Below are 26,437 nucleotides of genomic sequence, written 5' to 3' on the forward strand. Positions count from 1 at the left end.
GATGTTGACCTGGAGGTTCCTGTATGAAACAGCTTAACATTGTAAACAAGCTTCAAGAATCAAAGGTCATAAAGATTTTTTTCACAAAAGCATTAACTCTGAACTACTTTCACTTATTTATTTCGAGAATATCAAACTACATAAAGAGAGACTGGCTAATCTTGGCAGTAAACTCGAGTGCTCACAATTAAAATAAATATAATTACCTGAGTCACTCATTATCGGGATTTCATAAGGTGAACAGCCATTTGCAGATGGCTGCTGAGACCGCGATTTTCTTAACCACCTGAAGCAATTAATAATAATAATAATAATAATAACAACAATAACAATAACAACAACAACAACAACAACAACAACAATAATAATAATAATAATAATAATAATAATAATAATAATAATCTGAAAAACAAAACACCATGTTATCGGATGGGAGAATGAGGCTTCAGGAAAAAATGTTTCATGAAAGAAATTTATAACTGCGTTTGGTTGATCAGGTCACAATATAGTTTAGTTTTAGTCTAAAATAATAGCTGCAGGGCTAATTTGTACTGTCTGAGTAGTAAAAAGTAAAAGTGTCGATGAACTTGTCCAGACTAAGGATCATCATCGAACGTAAGCAAAGAATAATCAAAACCACACACGCGCTAAAAAGGAGGGGGAAATAGGAAGAGAACTGTTAAGAGAAAAATGAGAGAAAGAGAAAAAGAGTGAGAATAACGAAACACTAGAGAGAAAGGAAATATAAAAAATAAGAAAAAGAAACACAAATATTTCGAGAAAAGTGAGACAATAAAAAGACAATAGAAAAGATAGAAGAGAGACAAAGAATCGCTATGTTACCAGCCAAAGATGGAGCCAACAATAAAAAAGACGACAGTACAGCCGACAGCAGCGCCAGCCACAGGACCTGCCACACTGACAGTCTCTTTGTCATTGTCATATGACATCCCCGCTTCACAGACAAAATTAAAGGTTACTTTATGAGAGGAAAATAGTTTCCTTATGTCTTTATTTACCCAGAAAGATATGAATTTGAGACAATCAAATTTCAAAGTTACTTTTAAGATTAATTCTCGCATCCAGGTTAACTCTAACGATCTCAAATTAGTTTTTGAAATAAAAATACATCGGTTTGTGTATGATGTGCATCGTAGCTGTAAATAAGTCATTTCTCTTTAGAGAACCCCTTTGAAGAATACATAATTAATGTATAACAGACACATTTTCTAAATATATTGTAAAGACATCTTAAGTACATAAAAGACAAATACATAAAATACATGACATAAGACTAAAAAACCGTCTATTTTTACTAAAATAAAGATTATTTTTTAACAAAGAAAGCAAATCTTTAAATAACAGAAAAATTCAAAAGTTAAGAGTCTGCAGGCAAAAAAAGGGAACAGAAATAGAAAATACGAAGAAGATAGAAAATACAAATACAGCTATGGCTACATCCACAAAAATGTGGACGAAAATGAAGAGAATTCAGTAACAATACCTTGAATCGAAGATGAAGTGCTTGAAGTCGTCATGGAGGACTTCGAGGAAAGATCTGAAAAAATTTCGTTCCATTATTATTTATCAGTTTTTTGCCGTCAACATAGGAGACACGGTGATGAAAGTTTTCATTGTCGTTACGATCTCTAAAGGAAGTTCCCAGTGTTAAGTCATCAACAGAAGATTGGTTCAAAGCTCGATGGTTACTGAGGAAAATCCACTCAGACTTCGTGATCTGTACTAAAAAACAACTACACGAAGGGTATAAATAATAGTATAAGAGCCTCATGCTGCACACTATACGCACTACTCACTGTCTTTACACAGAGGTGGTGTGAATGCCCCATCGCAGCAGGGACAACTTCCGTTTATCCTGTCACAGCTAGAGTTACCTCCCACACAATGTCCACACGTTTCAACACAATTGTTTCCATACCAGCCTTTCTCACAATCTGCAAGACAGAAGAAATCCCTTTAAACGAAAGGCTTTCTAGACTCTGTGACATATTTGAAGATATAGGGGGTGATTGTTGTCATAATCTATTCAACTATAAACATTTGCTGATCAACGTAAAAAACAATTTATCATTTCACTTTACTCAACACCCGAATGCCTAGAAGTTTTATTATTTATTATCATAAAAAACACGAATAAAAGTATGTCATGTTTGTCTGTGGCTCAGTTATCTGTTTTGTCTTGATTTGTTAATTATCGTCTTTGTGCGTCAGAATGTCATTGTCATTATTGTTCTGTATGATTTCTTAGAGTTATACTAATTAACAGGTTTTCTTAAAATAAAAAACCAACTCCTTTTCCTATCTTAGGTTCTTCTGATTTCTCTCTGCTAACAATTTTGTTTTGTTTTGAGATATTGCAGTTAGTTGTTGCTTCCTACTATTATTAGAAGAGTTTAAAAGGTATGAGTGTCTACTCACAGTCTTTACACAGAGGTGGTGTGAATGCCCCGTCACAAGAGGGACAACTTCCGTTTATCTTGTCACAGGTAGAGTTGTCTCCCATGCAATGTCCACACGTTTCAACACAATTGTGTCCATACCAACCTTTGTCACAATCTGCAGGTAGGTAGACAAGCATCACATAACACTTAATACACAAGACAGACAGACAGACAGACAGACAGACAGACAGACAGACAGACAGACAGACAGACAGACAGACAGACAGACAGACAGACAGACAGACTTTGACACCTGTTAGACGAGCAGTTATACTTGTTTGCTGCTAGATGGGAACAGCTGGATAAACGCAGTGGCTGACGAATCCTGTTAAAATGTTACTAAATTTACACAAAAGAAAAGAGAAATACTTAAGTCTTGTTATAACTTACAGTCCCGACAACTATGCAAGATCTTGACCTAAGTGGAAAATGGATAAATCAGAAAAGCATGAACATATCAGGTGAGCGTATTAACAGCATAGTAGATTTGTTTTCTCTTGTTTCGATCCATCATCTTTGTGATATACTGCAGTTAGCTGTTGCTTCCTGCCATCATTCAAAGGGTAGTTTTATTTAGAGTGGGTTGTCTGAAAAGTTAGACGTACTTTTTCCGTTTTTTTTTCCAATGCATTTATTTATATTGCAAACAAAGATCAATCAATGGGATATTGTCCACTTGGTTTGACACCAGTTGACCATCTTTCAGTAAACTTTATAATTCCTTTTCTTACAAGGACATGTCTTTATCGGGGGAAAAAAACGATGACGGTTCTCATTTACAGCCTCATCTGAACGTTAACCACTGTCACAGAGGGTGACATGAGGCTAACAGCCCGCACAGTGAGGGTGGCTGTCCACCTGTTGAATGACTAATCGGGATTTTTTATGAGATTGTGGAACAAGAACGGCGGAAGAGGATTTAAACTGTGGCCGGCCAGATCTTCACTTCCAAGAGAGACACGGCAAGTGCCGAGACACTACGTGTGGGGGAGTGTTTAAAAAGGTATGAGTGTCTACTCACTGTCTTTACACAGAGGTGGTTTGAAAGCCCCGTCACAGGAGAGACAACTTCCGTTTATCTTGTCACAGGTAGAGTTACCTCCCACACAATGTCCACACCTTTCAACACAATTGTGTCCATACCAACCGTTCTCACAATCTGCAAGAAGGAAGAGAGAAGTCACATAGCACCTAAGACACTTGACAAACAGACAGACGGAAGAAAATAGGTTTCTCCAGGTCCAGTATATCTAGAGTTGGTTGAGAGAACTCGACTTAAATATACTCAAGCTATATAGTGTTCAAAAGTATCTTTTTTAAAACTAGAGTCCTATTAAATATCTCCTCTTCATGACTATCGCCATAATATAGAACACTGAACAAATTTAGACAAAAGGAGATTCTTTAGAAAAAAGGTTTCCTAGACTGTTTGACACTGAAGATGTAGTGGAATAATTTCATTATCTATTTAACTGTAAACATTTTCCGAACAACATAAAACAATTTAATTTGTTTATTATGCTAATAACCCTAATGGTTATAATTTTTATTCTTTATGAACATTAAAAATAAAAATGAACCTATGTGTGTGTTGATGTGTAGGTAGTATAGTGCAGTCCAATGCACGCGACCAAATACCTTAAACCATTTACCTGTACAGTATGGTAGACCGAATCCTGTTTTACACGATGTACACCTGCCTGTCGTCTTGTTACAATCAGAACTAGTGATACAGTTTCCACAGGTCTGTGAGCAGTCGGTTCCATACCAACCATCAAAGCATTCTGAAAAGAGAAAAATGATTTATATTTACAAATAAAACATTAAGATCATTTTCAACCATTTATTTAGTTTGCATTGTTTATCAGACCAATGAAAGCAAGCTGTGATCCATTTTTTAGTGTTAATACTCATATTGCTTGATATGAGTAACACATGATGTGTATGCAATCCCCACTATTGAAAAACTGTCAAAACATACTGTCAATTGGAATATAATGGCGTGAAATACAAGTTTAGTCAAAATTATGTTAAGAGTAAAACGGACTGTGGTATCATCTATTACTCGAGAAATATGTGTTAGGGCTGGAAATGTTACTGTTGTTCTCTGGATTTTCTGTGTTGAACACGAGGGAGCGCTCTGAATCATCCTGCACATATGATTTAAGGTTTGTAAATAAATGGTTTTCTACTGTTTAGGTGATAACATAATTTTTACTGACCCTATAAATAGTCACAATGCACCCTGGCTAGAATCTAGAGCCTTTACATTACGGGAGGAAGATTGACATACTTTTGCTAGTGATTATTATGTACGGGAGGTCAGGATATCGACAGCCGACAGATCACGAGGAAGCGATTCAGTCCTAAAAGAACTAGTTTTTAAAGAGAGGATTTTAACGGAAGGAGCAGGCGAGACCGACATTCAGGAAGAGAAGAAAAGTTGTGTACACCTGTAGCTACAACCACAGAATTCCCGGCTTGCAGTGTTAGAATTACTTTATTATGACATTGACCGCTTAAAGTAAAATATATATTTGTGAAGTAGTTTATACTCTAAATGTGCGTCAGTGATTAATTACTGTTCATGTGTATTTATTTACTTTTACTTGTCTCTTCATTTATTCCCCCCTCCTCCGCCCCGTTTAGTTTCTTCTTGTTTGTGATATAGTCATGGTGCTAGAAGTTTGGACAGACACATAACATCACATAGAAAGGGACGTTACCTGCGTGAGCTCTCACACACACAAATACAAACACTGTCACAGAGGGTGACATGAGACTAAACAGCCAGCACAGCGAAGGTGGTCGAGCCACAGATGTCGAATGGCTAACAGGTTTGTTTATTAGATGGTGAAAAGAAAAGGGGAAAAGACATTTAATTAAGTTATGTACTCATCCTCCCACTCCCAGAAGCATAAAGACATGAATATCATAGCCTGTAATAAACGACCCTTCAAATACACATCTAGAAAAAGAATTTGGAAAAATGCTTGACTTTATGTACATACAGAGACTTACATACCCCACACCTGTACCTCACAGATGTTTATCGTACGTCCCTTGCTGTCACAGTCTTTCGTTATTTTAACCACTCGCCCACCACGAAGCACTGGGATGGTGTATTTATCATTGGTCCAACCACTCACATCTGTGAATCTTTTGACGAGAGCTCCATCGACAAATACGTTAACACAACGCATTCTATCTAGAACTGTAATCATAAAATAATTGTAAAGAAAACAAGTCTGCTGCAAACAGAAACACACATGGAGTATAGCTAGTTAGATATTGAACTACATCTTAAATACAGACTCCCACATCATGCTGTTGATTGTAAAACATTAAAAAATAATTTTAAAATGTTTTAACAGTAATAAAATCTAGAATGTTTATTAGCAAGTCCTGTCAGGTAACATTTAAAATGTCAATGATGGTGAAGATACTAGAGAATGAAGAAGGTAACGATGATGATGGAGATGAGGGGAAGAAGAAGGGGAGTATAAATAATGAAAACAAACAGCTGTTGAAAAAAGAAGTCAAGGGCAGTGAACCATGAAATGTAACACGAGACAACACCGATTTGGGCTGTGAAATAGTCTGTATAATATTTTAAAACATAAAAATAAAATCCATCAAATAATAAACTTTGCTAATACCAATGTGTATAATATGAAATTGCATTAACACTGATCTTACAGTATGTCCGTCCGTAGATCGTGATCATGGTGATGGTGACCTTCTCTCCCAGGTCCACCCACCAGAAAGGTGACGTGTCGTTCTCCGCGGTGTGGATACAGTTGGGTGGATTTTCTTGGTAATTAGTGTTTGTGTTTCCATTTAATGCTGCTGAGCAGTTGTTAGAGGTACTGTACAGGGAGCTTGTGCCACATGGTTTGTTTTGTGCCACATTTTCTAAACATAGATGTAGTAAGATATTATCTTGACGGTGAAATAAGAAGTCCAGGGCTTCTGCTTACGCAAAAAATTGCGTACAGTACGCATTAAAAGTTCGGAGGACCCCTCCAATTTCCGCCAATGGGGTCCCCTTCAAATTTGGGCGAAGAACAGGGACCCCTTAAAAATCTGAAGAAGGTGTCCGTGGGATCCCAAAGAATTTAGCCTTAGCAGAAGCCCTGAGAAGTAGTAAAGAAGACAAGCTGCTTCAGAAACGCTGCTTGTGAAAATGGATTAGGAGTATTATGAGATTAATTTTAAGCAGACTTTTGAACACGGCTGTTTTGTACTAAACTTTACTGATATATCAGTCTATCCTTAAGTTAAACTTTGTTGTCACTAACAACTCAGTCACTACACTACTGACATACCTTACACTGAATGTACACAGAAAGCATCGAATATCCACGTACACTGTAAAATGCTATTTCTTTTGCAGATAATATTTTATGGGTCAGCCTGGTACCCTTATGGTTTAACACGAATAACACAATAACCAGCAAGATTGCAAGTTCAACTACACATTACTCGTATCAACACATTGATATCTGAGAAGCTGTCATGTGTTGTGAAGACTAAGAGTACTGACAGAAATGTTTGCTTACATTTAAGTAAGTTTATTAAACATAAACAACAAAGTTGAGGAAATACTCCAGGGAAATGTACTCACTCATGTGTGTGTTCTGGGCAACACACAGAAGGAATATTTGTGTAAAGACACAGAACATAAACACCTGCACACACCTACAGTCCGCCATGTTCCCCTGTCTCTCATCTTGTTACTTCCTTGTCCCTGACCTATCGTAATTTCCCTTCCTATGAGACCCTTAGCAACGATAAACATTTGTTATCGAATATACAGATTTGTTACCTGGGAATATCTCTGTAAAAATCACACACTGCGGTTGCGAGATTACATCTGACACTTGTAATCTTTTAAGGCTATGGTGTGTGTGTTGACAGAACGCTTAAGGTTCAGTAAATCTGAGGAACAAGTTGAAATGTGTGCTGAAAAATCAATGAATGGACAGATTAATATATTCACAACTGTAAAAATTAACTGAATAAACGACACACAGCTCAGATCGCAATATAATTTTATTCTGTATACTCCAGTTGTCTTGATTCCTTTACATCGTGTAACCTTTGTTCTCTAATTTACATTCGGGTACTGGAAACATTTTCCCTAAACATTGAGCTCTAAAACTAATGATAATACACAATGATAATGATAGCTGTGAGATTCTGACTGATATATTTAAATCCTCGAACACGTGTGTGTGTATGTGAATGTGTGATCGTGTGTGTGCGCTCATAGAAATGCGTTTGGCGGAAAGTCTCGGGTGAAGAAAAACGTGTTGAACAAGGGTGATCAACGAACAAACTGTTGTCTACATGTGTATAAACAGACTTCAGAATGAAAATAATAGACCTTCAGCTCACAAGGAAGCAATGTTATCGCATCAAACATTTATCTAACATGAGGTGACATCGTGGTAATGTGAGGGCCAACACGTTGAAAATATTGTCTTCATAGGACAAACTTATTTTTCTAGGTCAAAGTAAATAGAAGAAGATAACAATATATTAAAAGAAATTGGCAGGTTAGTTTTGAGAGTGAACAAACCGAAATATGAAGGACAGTGATAAGAGTTTTCAATGCTACTCCTACATGGTGTGTTTGGTTCGTTTGGTTCAAAGCTATTATGGATAATTTTCAACAAATTGCTGCCAGCAAGAGACAAACTTAAAATCTAATCATTTGTATCGGAAGTGTATGTAACCAGAGGTTAAAGTTTCAATGCAGGTGATAAGAGAAGTAAAGCAAAGGAGAAGGAAGGTAATCAAATGTAGTTCACTTTGTAATGTATAAATACAGTTGTCAGTGCCGTCAGAGAGGTCACCTTTATAGGTCACCAATAAACACCAATAAAATTAGAATGGTAATTACAAAAGGTAGTTTATAGAAGAGGCTAAGAAGAATGTTTCAAGTCCTGTTCTGAGTTTACCTTAATTTGTAATGCTTTATGAAGCTACCCATGACTTCAGTAAATATAAGACCAGCGTGAGGTTTACAGTGCTTTAGTAAATACGTAAAGTAAACAATAAACAAGCACGTTAAACAAGGTCTTGTGGAAGACGGGGAAAACCCCTCTCAAAGATTGTATTTACTTGGTGCCTGACTCACATGACCTCTGCCAGCGGCAGTGTAAATGATAGAGACACAGGTAATACTTGTAGTGGTGTCAAAGGTTATCATATATCACATGCGACTGTGAAATGTGCGACATAGTAAGCTTGTCCCAGCAATGGCTTTTCGAAAACAATCCTCAGCACTATTTGTAACAGCTTGGTAACAAGGTCTTGAAGTTCAGAAGTGGAGGAAATACATATTACGCATACAATAATAAGCATTAATATTAGAAAATGCTAGAAGCACCTGTTTGTACAAGTTGTTATTGTATTTGGAAGGAAATAGTGCTTCCACCCAAAAACGATTTCGCACTGTCAGGGGGTGGAGGATTAGAGGTAAACAAGTATCTTTAAACTCTGGAAGAAATGTAAGAAAAGAATGAAGTATAGCTAACAAGTGTCTTCTCGAAAGAAACATTGTAACCGCTACTGTAATATAGGGGCATATAAATGAATAAATGAAGATAACATTTAGTTAACATTCAGTGTAATTTAAAAACACGATAGCACATGTTGCATGGTCAAACATAAAACTCAATAGGCTTTTCTTCTAAAAGGGAAGAGGAGACAATTTGAAAGGTGACAATTAAATAAGAGGGTTACTGCGCTCACCGCTGACTATTTACCGAGAAAGAGTTCCTAACATGGCGGTAACACAGAAGGAATGTCAAGAAGTCCTCACTGGCACTCCGTGTTGCTGACATTTTTATGTCGTTAGGTAGAGAGGTGTTAGAGACCTCACCTTTCTCGGGGACAGTTCCTCTCTCTCGTTGTTACCTTCCACAACCCTTTAAGGACTCAGTACCCATAGAAGTCACCTGGGGCGACTGCGGTACACGGGTTATCAAACAGACACCTCTCAGTTCAGACTAACAAAACTCTACTCCGATATCTGCGCTCCCATAATTCTCACTATTCGTCTTATGTTAAGAACTTGTCTGTTATAACATTTAAATATCTCATCACTTTCTACCCGAGAATAGAGCATTATAAGTCATTGACCACATGAAACTTTCACTTCATATTGTCTGTATGGTCAAATGTGGTATACCTAGGCAACATTAAAAGAAACTTTATAAAAAATAAAGTGTATAACAAATGTTAAGAACCAAATGACATAACACACCTAAGATTTTTGCACAAAAAACACTAACTCTGACTCTGAACTCTTTCACTTATTCATCTCCATTCTGCATCTGAGAAAACTTTGGCAATGCATTTTTATGCTGGTCAATAAATAATTTAAGTTACTGATTATAATAATTATAGCAATATAAAGTGAAACAGGAATATTGAAAGCTCTGAACTTTGTTTCGTTAGGTTTACAGCGAGTATATTAACTTACAGTCTATCTTGTTCTACCACAGACCGAAATTTTTTTAATTCTCCAGTTTCGAGAATGAAAGTGCAGGCTCAATAGCTGGCTGACTAGCCCTGAATATAAACTTGTTAATACAAATAGAATAAATATAATTACTTATATCACTCATCATCGAGACTCAGCCGAGAAACCCGCGACGCACCCGCACTTCCCCAAGCGGAGATAACTCCGGGCACCCCTATTTAGCCCCTGCCCCCCCCCCCCCCCACGCACCTCAACCACCAGCAAGCGACACGCGACACATTTCATCAGCTTCACTTTGTCACAGATAAGTCAACAAAGCTTGACCTTTACGGCAGTAGGTGGAGAAGATCAACAGTAAAGTAAAAAGCCGAAAGTTGTTGATAAGAAAGGTTATAGTCCAAGAAAAAGATAAATATTCCAGCAATAACTGTAGGGCAGGAAAATCATAATTAAATTCGAAGAAGAAGAAACTATCCACCTCAAGATGATTAGGTAATGAACTAGCTCTCTGCCAAAGCTTTGAAAAGGCCGCCCCATTGTCTTCATTAAGTAGTTAGAGAGAGATGTTACAGACCTCACTTTTCTCGGGGTCAGCTTTTCGTGGTCGCGGTGCCCATAACCTCTCCCTCATTGTCTGACCTTTCAAACCCCCAATAGAGTCAAGTACCAGCTCCAGACAACAGGTCGACTGGTGGAGGTTTGCTTCGTAACACAGGTATCAAACTGGCTCACCTCTCAGTTTGGACGCCAGCTCTCTAACCACTCGGCTCTCCGCGCCCACTGATTCTCCCCCTTTGTCTAATGATGGAAATATTAGAGTCACTGATATAACAGTAAAATATCACGTGACTTTCTACCCCAGAATTGTGCCTTATCAAAGTCGTTGAGCAGATGCTCTAACATGACCTTCATTTTGTCTGCATGGTCGTATGGTACAATAATGTGTGTAGTGTTATACGTTTATGCTTTCGGTATTTTATACATATTCAGAGTCACATCGCCACGATGACTGCAGATGACCAGTTCTTGACTCTCCATTTGTGTTTCTCTCATCGGTGGACATCAGTGTGGAAGTCAAGAGACGTGTAAGCTGTTGTGTTGCTGTCGTCAGGGGCTTTGAGTGCGTCGTAGACGTTGGTGGTGTAGCCGATGTTGGTGTAGTCGGGTGTAGTGTCTACCTTGTCGTCAAGGCGCGATGTTGACGTGGAGATTCCTATATTACAGAGATTATAATAGCAACATTTAAGAACCAAGGGTCACAGGAAACCTAAAATTTTGCAGAAAACAACTAACTGGTTTCCTGTCGGGAATATCATACTGCATCCGAGTGAAAAAATTGCAATGCATTTGTATGTTGGCCATAAAAGATTACTAATTGATAGCAGAAGTGGTAGCAATGTAAAGAGAGACTTGCACTTTGACGGCGCTAACATGTGGTTCGATGACTTTACAACGAATATATTTGCTTTACAGTCTAATACCTTAAGATATACTACAAACCTAAAGATTATTAATTCTCCAACTAGGAGAACGAAAGTGCGAGCGCAATAACAGACTGACTAACCCTGAAACAATTAGAAAATATTTAATTACCTGCGTCACTCGTCATCGGGATTTCATAAGGTGAATGACCTCTTGCTGACGGTTGCTGAGACCGTGATTTTCTTAACCACCTGAAGCAGTTTATTGGCAACATAGTCTGTTCGTTCTGTATACATGAAATTCAGCAAAAGTACGTATCCAATAATAATGCAGCAAATGAATTCTACAAAAAAACTGAAAAAGTCTTATAGTATGGTCGAACGAGTCTTGAAGAAAAATGTCTCAAAGAAAGTTATAACTGCCTTTAGTCGACCATAATGGATAGTTTTAGTCTAAAATAATGGCTTCACGGAAACTTTACTGTCCGAGTAGTAAAGATTAAAAGTATTGGTAAACTTATCCAGACTAAACTTCACCATCGAACTTATACGAGGCATCATCAAAACCACACGCGCACAAGCGAGGAGGGTGAAATAGGAAGAGAAATGTACAGAGAAAAAAAAATGAGAGAAAGAGAAAAACAGAGGAGAGAGAACGAAAGAGAAGGGAAATAAAAAAACAAGAGAAAGAAACATAGAAAACTATTTCTGCAAAACAGACACAAAAAGCAAGAAAATAGAGAAAAAAATGATAGTAAGAGACAAGAGAGAAAGAGAGAGAAAGTGAAAGAAATAACGGCAGAATAAACGAGCGAGAGAGAGAGAGAAAGAAAGAGAGAAACGGTAAAGAAAATAAAGAGATAGGAGGGAGAGAGAGAGAGAGAGAGATAAAAGAATCTCGATGTTTCGAATTTATCAACTTACCAACCAAAGATGGCGCCAACAATAAAAAGGACGACACCAGAGCCGACAGCAGCGCCAGCCACAGGACCTGCCACACTGACAGTCTCTTTGTCATTGACACATGACATCCCCGCTTCACAGACAAAATTAAAGGTTACTTTCTAAACATATGTTTCTACATTACTTTATTTCCACAGAAAGATATTAATTTGTGAGATTTCAAAGTTACTTTAAAGATTTTTTTCTCATAACTAATTTATGTTAGCTCTAACGATCTCAAATAAGGTTTTGAAATAAAAATACATCGGTTTGTTTAAGATCTGCATTGTAACTGTAAATATATGGACAGTGGATAACCATTTGAAAATATGTTACATACGTTAATAAACTATAAAAAACACATCTCATACTTTATAAGTATATTATAAATACTTAAAGACATAAAAAACAAAGAACAGTAAAGCATTTCTAAATAAAGATTTTCAATCAAAATACATCAAATGTTTAAATAACAGAAGCAAGTAAATTGATAATATGTGGCTTGCAGAGAAAAGGAAACAGTACAGAAATATCAAAGAAGAAGTAAAAGGATAAGGAGAGATAAATACAGCTATAGACTACTTCAACAAACCTGTAGACACAAATGAAGAGTAGTCAGTGACAGTAGCTTGAACTGAAGATGAAGGGTTTAAAGTTGTTATCAGGGGCTTCGAAGAAAGATCTGAAAAAGATTTCGTTCCATTACTATTTATAAAGTTTTTGGTCGTCAACATTGGAGACACGGTGGTACAGTTTTCGTTGTCGTTACGATCTCGAAAGAAAGTTTGCAGTGTTGGGTCATGAACGAAACATTGGGTCAAGCCATCATTTCAAGTAAAAAATAAAATAAAATGTTTTTAATAATTTTTTCTTGGGGAACAAGACCTTCCATGAAGTTTGTAAAGAATTGCGCTGTTGTGTGGTTCTCTTAGTACTTTCTGTAACAACAGTGATATCAAACAGTAGAAGTAACAAACACATAAAATGCAACTACTGTGTTCCAATCATGGACTAATACTTTTGTGATCAGGTAAAAAATCTGCAAACATTTGCTTTGATGGTCAAAGGATAGTCTAAACTTGTTTAATTTTCATTATTTATTGTGCTTTAGGACTGCAGTCTTCAGGGCCTGTGTGAGGAGTGTATACAGGACACTCACATCAAATACTGAATAACGTTTAATATAATATAAAGGTGTCCTCTTGAATTGCAGACTTAGAAGAGTATGGCACTACCTGCCACTATGCGGCACATCTACATGCTTCACATTTAAATTTGGAAACTGTGTGTGTGTGTGTGTTCGCGATCTAATTTTGTGCATTTTTGTTCACTTTTTATTGCTATAGTCAAACACGTTTTCACTGTGTACTGTCTTAAATGAATGAGTGTCCACTTACTGTGTTTACAAAGTGTCTGGCTAAGGTGTACGGCTGTTTACTGTACTTGCATAAAGTTGTCTGTAAAAGGTATGTGTGTCTACTCACTGTCTTTACACAGAGGAGGTTGGAATGCTCCACCACAGAAAGGACAACTTCCGTTTATCTTGTCACAGGTAGAGTTACCTCCCTCACAATGTCCACACGTTTCAACACAACTGTTTCCATACCAACCATTCTCACAATCTGCAAAAAGGAAGAAAAGCATCGTACAACATATAATACACAAGACAGACAGACAGACAGACAGACAGACAGACAGACAGATAGACAGACAGACAGACAGACAGATATTTGATGAGCCTCAATACTTGTTTGATGCTGGTCGTAGAAGGAAACAGCGGGATAAAGGCAAGTGCTGACAAAGCCTGTTTACAAGCTACTAATTTTACACGAATCCTTTAAACTGCACTGAAAACACACCTGTTCCGTGAACATTAGTCCTAACATGCTTTCCTATAATGCTCGTCCTTTTTTACACCCTTCAATTTGCAATATCATGTTACTCTCAGCGTGTCTGTGTACACATTGTTGTACACAAATAGAATTCTATTGTACAAGATGCAAAAATGCCGTTCTCCAGATACTCTCGCATTTACCACAGGTGTGTGTACAATTAGTTCTATACCACCTTTTAGCACACACTGCCGGAATGCAACATATTCTTGATCTAGTCTGTTATATAATTTATAATGTAATTAGTTTTAGTAGAAGACTGGAGCTGTACGTAGAGCAATAATATGCTATAACAAAAAAATGCTCACTGAATTCTTAATACTGGTAAAGATACAGGTCGACACAGAGTGACATTTATTAAAGTCATTGACAACTTTTCATAAAGTAAATATCATTACTCCACTGAAAAGAACCAACTATTTATGACGAATGTTTTGGCTGTACACATGGAAAATACGCAAAATGCGATAGCTAAAGAAGTTGATATAAAACTTACCTTCGATTACCAGAGTTGATGTAAACAGTTTTAGTCTTAACTGACTATGACTGTCATGTTTTTGCTATTATTTGTATTTCGGGGAAACTTTGAATTATTTACCTGACCCTTTATTTTACTAAGGCCTATATATATATATTAATTTTTATGTTAAGAGAATAATAATTATACTGACTTTTACACAGCGGTAACTGGAAGCCTGTCTCGCAGGACGTACAGCTGCCGGTCATCTTGTCACAGACAGCACCGCCGGCACAACGACCACAAGTCTGTTGACAGTCGTTACCATACCAACCGTCGCTACACACTGCACATGAATACAAACTTCATTAGAGTTTCCGACATCAATCCGTAGCTTGTAAACATCAGTCAATTATCTCTCTCACTCACACACACACTTACCTATGTACATCCATTACTCGAGCTCACGTAATCAATGTTTCCGACATTGCCATACATTTACATATACGTTTTACATCTATATTTCTATAGAAAATTGACTCAGATATTTCATGTTTTTATTATTATCTGTATAAAATGATTATAGTTGTTATAGTTGTTACAAATTAATGTTGTTCCTGTATTTTTGTATTATTGACTTAATGGGGAAATAATGATTGATATATCCTTCCTCTTTAGTGCCTTAAATCTAATGGATATTTCTTGAATGTTAAGTATAAAAGTGTACTGACCTTTACACAAGGGTGACTGGAAGCCTGTCTGGCAGGACGTGCAGCTGCCGGTCACCTTGTTACAGACAGAACCACCGGCACAACGACCACAAGTCTGTTGACAGTCGTTACCATACCAACCGTCCCTACACACTGCACATGAATACAAACTTCACTACAGTTTCCGACATCAATCTGTAGCTTGTAAACATCAGTCACTTATCTCTCTCACTCACACACACACTTACCTATGTACATCGATTACTCGAGTTCACGTAATCAATGTTTCCGACATTGCCATACATTTACATATACGTTTTACATATATATTTCTTTAGAAAATTGACTTAGATATTTCATGTTTTTATTATAATCTGTATAAAATGATTATAGTTGTTATAGATTAATGTTGTTCCTGTATTTTTGTATTATTCACTTAATACGAAATAATGATTGATATATCTTTCCTCTTTAGTGCCTAAAACCTAATGGATATTTCTTGAATGTTAAGTATAAAAGTGTACTGACCTTTACACAAGGGTGACTGGAAGCCTGTCTGGCAGGACGTGCAGCTGCCGGTCACCTTGTCACAGACAGAGTCACCACCACAACGACCACAGGCTTGTGTACAGTTGTCTCCATACCAACCGTTATCACACGCTGCACATAAATAAAGTCTAGATCATCGTTTTCGACGTAATTCATAAAAATAAATAAATTTGTTTGAGCTAAACCTAAAAAAACTAAAACCAATAAACATAGATGTCAATAGCTGTGATTGACTTTTCTGTCTGCTCGTCTTCTTCTGCAGATTTATGACAATGTTCATCCTTACAGTTTGTCACCTGATTTCTCTTTATGTCTACAATGTTTGTCTTTTATTACTTGTTTGCACATTTGTTTCTCCTTCATATAATGTCCATGTCTCTTGTTCTAAGCGTTGAGAGCATGTTCCTACATAAGCGTGATTGTGCACTAAGTAAACCACAGGTTCATTATAATTACAAAATAATTATTTCCCGAAGTGACCTGTTACTTGGAATAGTTTCGTACGCCATCCTGTAAAATTTTATGGCAAAATACTTTGATAATAATATAGAAATACATATGCTGTATTATTACGTTGGCACGGTGTTTCTTGTACTAATTATACTCGCATATTGTTAACATCATTTTTAACTGACTTGTTTAAACAAACTATTGTTATGCTCATCAAGCAATTCTAAGCATTATATAACTGTTTTCTTCTATTGTCAGTGATAAATTATCCTTTCCTTCTAAGATAAATAAATCAGCTCCTAGGTGTTTGAGATGTAAGAAAAAGGCATACGATGCAGCAGTTTTGTTTAATAATTTAGTGACTTACGTGCACTATGCACATTATGAAAAAAGAAAGTTCCAAGTAGCCCTATCATTGCTCACACAAACAAGGAATTGATGAGTTTTGTAAATGTTTGTTGGTATTTTCTGTATGTGAATAAAGGGTTTTGTGCTATGAATTTCTTCTTGTTTGAGACTGTTGGTAATTTTTGTGCTGGTCAATTTATTTTCATATGTTTCTTTAAAAGAAAAATACCAGCCTTCACAGTGTGGTAGCTGGAAGCCGGTTTCGCAGGTCGTACAGTTGCCGTCCACCTTGTCACAGTTTAAGCCGCCGGGACAGTAACTACAGGCCTGTGTACAGTCTCCATACCAACCGGCGTCACACACTTGATCGGAAAAGAATACAGTTAACAACTCAAAAACAAACTTAATTTTCACTCACGTCACAAATATTATAAAACACATATATATATATACATTCACACACACACTCACATACACACACACACGCGATGTCCCGCCATGGACTAACTCCTAGAAGCATTCTAAGATGATTTTCAAAAAGTACTGTGTACGTACCCCACACCTCCACCTCACAAATATTCATCGTAGAACCCGTGTTACTGTCTTTTGTAATGTTGACCACTCGCCCTACACGACCCACTGTGATGACATATTTATCGTTTGTCCATGTGTCTTTCCAGGTGAAGCTTTTGACGATGTTTTTATCCAGGACAATGTTAACTTGAGTCATTCTATATATATCTGAAGTCAAACAAGACAATCAAATACGTAAGTAAGACCAATTTTAATGTTGTCATAACTTCATACAGCTTTTATGACAGAGCCATAGTTAATGAAAACGATAGTGTTAAGAGTTTTAATGTACCTATAATCAAAGGTGACATGAAACAAGGCATGTTACTGAATAAATAATTAAGTTCATAATATAGATGTAGTCGTCACTATGTGAAGATTAAATTAGTTTGCATACTATGGCAAATTATAATTTAATCAAAAATATGGAAGATAATGTTTAGCTAATGTTAAATTTTTTTTTAAATAGTTATAATGATGATGACAATTAAAAAAAATTATCTAGTTTCACGGGCAAAAAACAGACTCAATTAGTGACTTAAAGTATTATGACAACTTCATCTCACAGTAAGTCCTTCCGTAGATCGTCATCATGCTGATGGTGAACTCATTCCCCAGGTCCACCCACCAGAAAGGTGAGTTGTCGTTCTCTGCAGTGTGGATGCAGTTGATGGGATAATTTAGGTTTCTATTGTTTCCATTTATTGCCGCTGAGCAGGTGTCCGTGTTATTATACGTAGAACTTATGCCACACGTTTTGCCAATTGCTACGTTTTCTGAAAATGAGTTGAAAAGTACAGTTCTAAAATAAGAGACACTGAGAATTCAGAAAACGTGCAGAAACATAATGAGTCAACTTCATCAGAAGAAGTAGAATCTGAATTGACACTATGAAGAAAACAAAAGCTTTATAGACAGAAAGGTAATGCATTTCATAAGATTATAAAGAATATATTGTGGGTAGTGGAGGTAGAGGTCCACATCTCTACCAGACACAACTGGTGTCTTAGAGAGCTGTTACATGAGACAAAAGACAAGAGAAAACGAGGTTAAGAACGACGAGAGAGGTAAGACAGAAATTAACTGCTTGATTGTTTCAGTAAGCATGTGGCCCTTTCCGAAGTGGTGTATAGGATGACGACACAGTGTTCATATTGTGACTGGTAGCATGTAACTAGATAAGGTAAAACTTTCACTGACCACGTGACCAGGAGATCACTCGGTGGAAAGAAAATCAAGCGGGCGCATGCTACAAAAGAGACCTCCGGTAATTGTCTATAAAGTCTAGAGAAAGTGGAGTAAACATGTCTCTGTCTTCCAGAATTTCACAAGACACAACTGAGAGCTCAATAATACAAGTGTATTACTCATAATCGCACTTATCATCAGAAATCACGTGTTAAATGTAGTTTGTACGACTGCAGACTATGACTACGATGATTCCTGTTTGGGCTAAGAGTGAGAAAACTTCCTAAATTATAATCTAACAGCTGTCCACTGCATTTTATCTGCTCTTAAATTCACTGAAAATAGAAACCCGTTTATCTACTGTCTCAAATGACGGCCTTCAATAATTACTGTTATTACAGTAAACTGTATAATTTTAATTGCTGATGATTGTGGGCTAGAAATATTTAATGGTATCCTGGGGTGGAGCTTAGTCCTAAAGGGTTGACCACAGGTCCACGTGTTCTGCTTGAACTGGCCGGCTAGCGAAGTAGGGGCGCGCATCCCAAATGCAATATTCGGGACACACACATATATATATTTCTTTGTGATCCCCTTTTCCACTGGGGAGTGACTGGGACCTGGGCAGACACATAAACAGCCCCACGTGGTAAATGTAGGTCTTTGTTAACATGTTAGTTTGCCTGTTTATTATTATTGCTGTGTTTATTAAAGTATTTGTAAATTTAGTTGTGTTCCATTCGTATGACTGTGATATCGCTGTCTTCATTCTCCTTGAGTCGTTCCCTCCCTTAAGATTTGGCTTGGCGGATATCTTGGTTACCAGTCACCAGTTACACTAGTAATTATTTAAAAAATCTTTTAGCATTTTTTGGGAATAGAACTACTTTATTAATTTTCTGTCATAACCACAAACAACAATGAATAGGACAAAGGTTATCAACTGCACCTACAAGTATCCCCACATTTATTTCACTGTGTAGTTAGCACTCGTCTTCCCTGTAACTAAGAGTACTCACTGAAACGTTTACTTACAAGTACTTAAGTTAAATGCTAGCCACAAATTTGAGGAAAGTATTTCACACAAATGTACTCACGCCTGTGTATGTTCTGGGCAACACACAAAAGTAGTATTTCTGTAATCACAGTAAGTTTGAGGACCTGAATGCATGTACAGCCCGCCATTACCTCCAACTGACTACCTGGTTCAGTATGAGTCGACTTCTCCTGATCTAGGAAGTGAGTTCGAGTTACTCTGCACAGTAAACCTTCGTCCTCAAACTGACAAACCGTTATTTTGAACTTTGTCGATAAATAGATTTCTAACACTGTTCGTGACATACATCGTAGCCGACATTTCTTAATTATTGAACTTTTAAGTGTGTTCTTGTTTGTGTGTCTTGCATGGGGCGTTCATATGTCTGTGTGTGTGTGAAATAAAGGCCTGAGTGTTAAGTAGACCTGTTAAGCGGGATTTTCCAGCTACCCTCCCACCTACAGTCCTCACCAAAGCGTGACGGGGGCGTGGTAAGGGACTTAATCTGTTCGCTCAATGGAATGTTTTGTAAAGTTCTACAACACCCCTAACTCAACCGCTTGAATCTGCTTAAGCAAGAAAGGTAAAAGAAGAAATAAGGAAATACAATTAAGGTAAAGACACAAATCGTGTTAATAAAATAAATGCAGTCATATGACAGTGTATAAAAGTAATGCAAACTTTACAAACTCTCGTAATGTCGTGGTTGTAGGATCATGGAGTGTATCCACTGTTAAATCATCTTGATTTCTGAAACTTTTCTTCTTCGGACACAGTTTAGTCGACAAATATATTTTTCCTCACAATTTATTCCACAGACATACTTTTCTTTTGCAGAACAAATCCGTTTAGTTCACAGATGTTCTTGACCGCAAAGTTACCTTTTCAGCGTTAAAGCAGAAAACTGGTTTTCTACACCTTTGTCCCGTCCTGACAATCTGATCCGACTGGTCATTAACTGTGATAGATTTATCGGTACCCTTCCCACCTAACACCCTGTCAAGAACTTTCAATGGTTCTCTTCTCTCTTTCTCATCTTACAGAAAACCAACAAGTAAATCCGCACTGACTAACCAAAAGAAAAAATGAGTAACAAAATAAAAGTCAGTGTTTTTGTCGCTGAACTCAGCTACAGTGTTTCTTATGCATTAATGTGTAGCTTCTTCCAACTGAGGATAGAAGAGAGAAAGGTGATCCTGGTATGTGGTCCCATCCATCCTAGGGATCCAGCCTGACCAACCCCTTCTCCATCAACCAACGCCGCCCCTCCCCCACCTCTCTTGCGCACTCGCCTTCCTCAGTGGTTAGCTGGTCACTGCAAGTGTGCCCTGGAATAATAGGGTTTTCTTATAATACATATATTTAGAAAGTAGCGTGACAGTCAACCTATAAGCAGAGGAAAAGTGTCCTGCTAATGTCCTTCTATGAAAATAATATTTTTTCCTGACATTATTCGTCTTTAAAAAAAAAAAACAGGACATTTTTGCGCCCCCTCCGAGATTGCGTCCCAGGCGACTGTCTGATGCCTAATGGTAGTGGCGAGGGATGGGGTGTTTTGAACAACAAAAGCACAAGTCTGCAGCCAGAAAAAACAGAACTGGTTTTAATTTCAAAACAAAATGAAACAAAGTATTGCAGTTAAAAACATAGCTTGTGGTGATTGACAGTGCAGGAGAGATGTCCCGTTTGTCTGGGTTGTCTGGCTCAATCGTCTTCTGACAATGTTGGAGGCCTTTATAAATCGTCCTTCAAGGACAGAAAAATTAAAATATTTCCCTTTTTCCCCAAATGACTGAAATGAACAAATGTAAGTGAATGTTTTGCCCCACACTTCTCTTCTTCAGGACTGCCAGCATCACATAATTGGATTTGTACACATTTCCCTGTGTGGACATGAGCTCAATGAGCTCAATGCGGCTACAAACAAACCGATAGCCAACCATCCAATAAAGATAAGCATTAGCAAACAGAAAACACTATGACAAAAATGTGCAAGGATGAAGAATAAAGGAGTGGACAGAAGGGTACTTTTGCTTATTTCCAGGTATATGTATATCTTAAAGAAATGGGTTCTGAGGCACAGTTTGAAGATAAAGGAAAAAGAATTCAAGTGGGGCATGAGAGTGTACTAAACACAGACACAACTTAAAGACCCAAGTATCAAGAATATAAATATAAATTTCAAGTGCTACCAAAGAGTGACAGAGACCATTTATATGTTAATTAGACATATCTATGTACATTTCTGACAGGGATTTGATGTTTAGAGCCGTATTTTGAGGAAGGGTAGCAATCACTTAAATTTTAGAGAAATAATGCATCACATTTTTTGGACAGGCACCACCAGATGTATGTATATATTACATCAATATTGCATATTTTGTAGATATATCATTGGTATTTATATATATTTCACTAGTGCATATGAATATTAAATGAATAAATGTTGCACAATATATCTACATATAAGAAGAAACATTTTTATTATCAAAAGCAAGAAAGTTAAGCCTCTTTTGAAACTACAACTTGCCTTCATCAAGGTACACTATAGTGAGTGCTGGTAAATTTTGCGAGATCAGATATTGCACAGTAAACAATAAGCTGAAGGTCCGCTTAACTCACTTTTTACACAATGTAATGTTTAAGAGTTTGTAAGCCAAAGAAAGTATAGGAAGTATCATTCTGCACATCTTTATCTTGATTTCTTCAGAGAAATTTATATCAGGCCACGTCAGGTGTCTGTCAGGTGAGAAACCGCTGACTGATCACGTGTTCTGGTAAATACTTTCTTGGCGCTTGTACTCTTGTGCGACCTGGTAGCAGTAACGGTACTGAGCCTGTTGAAACAGATACAGACAATAAATCAAAGTATTCGTAACAATTGGAAGAAAAACCTCAAGAATCACAATAAAACAGAAAAACAACAACAACAACAACAACAACAACAACAAAAAAAGCACAAAAGAAAATGCAAATGAAAAACAAAACTACAGGTAGCATGTACGCACAAAGGTAAACGAATATTTAACTTTACAAAAATTATTGAATGAAACTCGAACACAAGAAATATATCAAAGTTAAATGATGTCAGATGAAACATTCTGAACAGTTATAAGGTATAAATCCAAACAAAGCTTGTATGACAACGGCGGATAGGTCGAATAAACAGTTAATTCATTAGAAGCCTGAGATATACATATATAATCTCTATAAACAGTTCGATGTGACCAAAGAGAGTCTACCTCTGTAGTAACAGCCTTTGGTCTTCTGCTCTGAACGTGTCGCACAGACAGGTAGACGTCTATCTCCTGGTCATGTCTGGCCCCGTTGATGACTTCATACAGAGCACAGAACATCCCACTTCTTGTCATACCGTCACTGAAATGAAGAAATATCGCATTAAAGTGCTGTTGGCAAGGTAAAAAATTGTTCTAGATACGGCAAACAATAATTTTTCTTCCTCAATATAACGTAGAATAACAGTAGAAAGGCAAAGGCATCACATGAACCCAACTGACGGGAAGAGGGCTGCTCTCAAACAGGGTTCGCTGGCGAGGTGTTGTTGTGACCCTGTGCTCCTTGTGTATAAACTAAAATAACACAGAGTACAGTTTCTGGAATAAACGTGTTTGAAGAAAAGACATTAAGAATCGTGTACACTATACACAAGCTTTAACTATAAATATAGTGTATAGCAGTTTGAACTGATGCTCAGATTTATATAATTAATCATATTAAACGATCACTCATTCATTTCGTTGAGAGAAATCAGACAAAACTGACTTGCACTGCACGACTACAGGTGAGGTGTTCTCTTCAATGTGCCATGATTCCAGCGTGTCCATCAGGTGAAGAATGTCAGAGCTGTTGCCTGGGACGACGCCTGCCCAGTCATCAAAGTACAGAACTCGGACTTCTCTTGGTGTGGACATCTTTATTAACAAGAAAATTCTTCAGTCTGATCTCTTGCTATGTAATGTAAAGGGGAGAAATAAAAGAGTAAAAGGGGTAATGAACGCAAAAGATTGGTCCAAGAACACAAAGAAAATACAATTATCCACATCAAGTAGCAATAACGATAAACAATCATTCGTAGTTCTGTACAACTATTACACCCAAATATTCTCCGTTAATGAATATACAGTCTTCCATCTTTTTTGACACCATATGAACTTATCTGAACACAAAGCAGATGGAGCAATGCCCTGTTGTATTTTTTTGAAGATAAGTACAGATAAAAAAGGGAATGGGTAGAACAAAATATGAGAACTAGGAATTGCGTTCTTAAAGAGAAACCTTGGTCATAAGAGACAGGTTGTAGCAGGTAAGATGATCTCCAAGTGCAGAAGTAGAAGTCAGCTTGATGGTGTGTTGTCCTGTTTTCAGCACTTCTTTTTCATTCTTAGGCCAGTAGTGGGAGTAGTTCTGATGAAAAGAAAACGGTAACACGAATGAATAAAAATGAAAACGAATTGTCAAAGATTTATACAATACAACGTATTGTAAGATAAGAACTGCTTAAATAATTGCGTGAAGAGAATGGAAATATTGATGAAAAGACACATTGTGAAATACATATTTCAGTTTTAGGTATTACTTATTCTTCTAAGTACTGAAGCCATACAAACCCATTATGCTGGAAATATTTATTCGAAATATCACTACTGGTTGCCAAAAGTATGTATTTTGACTGAATCAAGCCAAGTTTCAAGGTACAAATTCTAAACAACTGTAAACAGACTAAGACCTTGACTGATTGACTCTGGTTTCTGTGTCCAAGAGAAACAATGGTGTTGACGTCCCATCCGTCAACCAGACGCCACATGTCCACCACGGTGTCCGGCAGCGGCAGCTGGGTCAGGATCAGTCCTTGTACTTTCCTGAACGACTGAACGTAAGCGGAAATAACACAGTCATTAGAATGACAGAAAAGCACATGATCTTACATTTTTCCGCTGGTGTTATTGTCAGATTTCTGTAAATAGCAATAATCAGCCAACATTGCTCAATGCAAGTCCAGAGTCCCATTACTAAAGATCAACTCATTTTTAAGATTTATTAAAGACTTCATTAAAGTAGCTTTAGTTTTTCCAGACGAGCAAACATTGCGGTCTACCACACACCGACACATGTACGGCGTTGATGTACTGATTTCTCCCAGGCACGCGGTCCATGAGGTACACCAGATGGCTGTCGTCTGCAAGTTTACAAGGGTTGTACTCAGTTGAAGCGACTTTATATTACATTATATTTTTGTGAAAGACCTTACTCTCACCATGCAATATTAAACAAAATTTAAGTCATTCAGACCAGGTACACTTTTTAAAGAGCAACAACTAAAATAAGCGGACATCATCGATGTTACATAACCACAATAACAACAAGAGCTTTTTACCTGGCAGTGATTCTTTGTTCCGGTTTTTATGTGTATTTTCTTCTGACTCAGCGATTTTATAATTTGGTTTTGGAACAAACTGTCCCAATTCTTTCAAGAGCTGTAAAATAAACATTTTCAGTCTTTATAAGGTTTAACTATTTATGTTAGGAAACGAAAACTACAAAGCTGATATTAATCCTTTTGTGTTTAGGTTTGAGATAGCGTGTAAAACTACAATGTGTTTAGGACAAACAAAATTTGCAAAAAACGGACTAAAAAAAAGGTTTACTTGCCTTAAATTCCTTCTCAATCCTAGAGTCGTGGGCATCGATGTTGCTGGGAAACACAATGTCAAACTGATCAAAGGTCATCCTGGTGCCATGGCTGGTATGTTCTTCAAGAATGACTTCATGGAGGAACTTGTACTGTTCCTGCCAATTATTAAAAATACACTAAGATATGTTGATATGTAATAAACATTCAAACGTTTAATAATTTTGTACATGGCATGTTTAGTAGCATCTGTTCAACTATCAGCAGTATTTTTAATTTCTTAGCGATAACATCGATAAACGTTTAGAGTATAACACAACACCAGACGGCGCCTTACCTCAGTCTGGACCATGAGAGTTCTGTCTTCACGTAGTCCACTGACGATCTCCTTGACGTTTACGTCTCGTCCACGTGACCTCAAGTCGGACGCGATGTCTAATGCTATATATGTGCCAGTGCGTCCAACTCCAGCGCTAGATTGAGATGAAATAAAAAAGAAATTAAATATATAAATATCACTAAAAATATTGACTTTTAAGCGAGGCATTTTAAGAAAACTATTTTTTTGTCCTTTTGATGACTTTATTGAAAAAAAAATCTTAGAACCCTGCCAATTGTTGCCTAAAAATACTACACACAAGGGCTATAATGAAACACCTCCCCTTGAGTTTTCCACATGCACACAAAATTTTCTCTTTGACAGTTCCTTGAAACCACGGCATTTTCATAAGCCAATTTCGATGGCCGCAGATGGCGGTGTTCTAATCACTCGGCTTTATTCTTCCCCTGGTATGATATAAATTTTATGGTATAAAAGAAAAATTTTAATCTGTCTCAAAATTCGATAATTTTACACTACAGAACTGAAAGAGTAGACTATCCATCTTTACCATCTTGTACACTTTGGAGGAGAGTGCTCTGTACAACCAGTGTAATCGCTAATACAACTAACTACGGAAATTTGAGGCCTTATAACAATGGCTTATCTCACCTGCAGTGTACGACAGGTATGGCCCCCTGTGCACGTGCCTTGACGTAGCGCCAGAAGCTGACCAGTGAGTAGGTGGACGGCACCCCGTGGTCAGGCCACACCAGGTAGTGATACTGAGATACCGTCCGCTGGTCACCGCCCTACGAGACATTGCATGTAGTTATACTACAATATACTTCTTTTCACCGCTTTCTAAGACATGGCGTGACATTTACTGGAATATAGCTAATTGGTCACCAACTTTGTTGGCATGATGTGTAGTTGTGTCCATTT

The 26,437-nt window shown here is 37.2% G+C and overlaps 2 protein-coding genes across 12 annotated transcripts in view; both read right to left on the reverse strand.

The window, feature by feature from the left end:
* LOC112572661 (receptor-type tyrosine-protein phosphatase kappa-like) overlaps positions 1-26,437 on the reverse strand; it is a 503,329-nt gene that overhangs the window by 103,290 nt on the left and 373,602 nt on the right. The window contains exons 1-3 of one of the 3 annotated variants that reach the window (XM_025252437.1): positions 19,585-19,716; positions 17,866-18,075; positions 17,282-17,467 (exon numbers count right to left, since the gene is read on the reverse strand). The exons of the other annotated variants lie outside the window; for them this stretch is intronic. Coding sequence (XP_025108222.1) covers positions 17,282-17,467; positions 17,866-18,075; positions 19,585-19,672 — 484 coding nt within the window. The 5' untranslated portion in view covers positions 19,673-19,716. Of the gene's footprint in view, positions 1-17,281; positions 17,468-17,865; positions 18,076-19,584; positions 19,717-26,437 lie in introns of those variants that run through there. 3 annotated transcript variants of the gene reach the window in all.
* The window catches only part of LOC112572662 (receptor-type tyrosine-protein phosphatase mu-like), a 122,989-nt gene that overhangs the window by 83,243 nt on the left and 13,309 nt on the right, over positions 1-26,437 (reverse strand). Inside the window, exons 21-30 of one of the 9 annotated variants that reach the window (XM_025252440.1) lie at positions 26,165-26,304; positions 25,511-25,646; positions 25,194-25,331; positions 24,919-25,018; positions 24,647-24,720; positions 24,271-24,411; positions 23,820-23,948; positions 23,307-23,455; positions 22,766-22,901; positions 21,113-22,360 (exon numbers count right to left, since the gene is read on the reverse strand). The exons of 6 other annotated variants lie outside the window; for them this stretch is intronic. In XM_025252440.1, coding sequence (XP_025108225.1) covers positions 22,289-22,360; positions 22,766-22,901; positions 23,307-23,455; positions 23,820-23,948; positions 24,271-24,411; positions 24,647-24,720; positions 24,919-25,018; positions 25,194-25,331; positions 25,511-25,646; positions 26,165-26,304 — 1,215 coding nt within the window. In that variant the 3' untranslated portion in view covers positions 21,113-22,288. Of the gene's footprint in view, positions 1-4,114; positions 4,247-5,487; positions 5,677-6,161; positions 6,378-7,089; positions 7,428-8,859; positions 8,970-9,224; positions 10,162-21,112; positions 22,361-22,765; positions 22,902-23,306; positions 23,456-23,819; positions 23,949-24,270; positions 24,412-24,646; positions 24,721-24,918; positions 25,019-25,193; positions 25,332-25,510; positions 25,647-26,164; positions 26,305-26,437 lie in introns of those variants that run through there. 2 more of the 9 variants (XM_025252451.1, XM_025252450.1) reach the window with 2 other exon arrangements.

This window comes from Pomacea canaliculata, linkage group LG9 (genome assembly GCF_003073045.1).
Source record: "Pomacea canaliculata isolate SZHN2017 linkage group LG9, ASM307304v1, whole genome shotgun sequence".
NCBI lineage: Eukaryota > Metazoa > Mollusca > Gastropoda > Architaenioglossa > Ampullariidae > Pomacea > Pomacea canaliculata.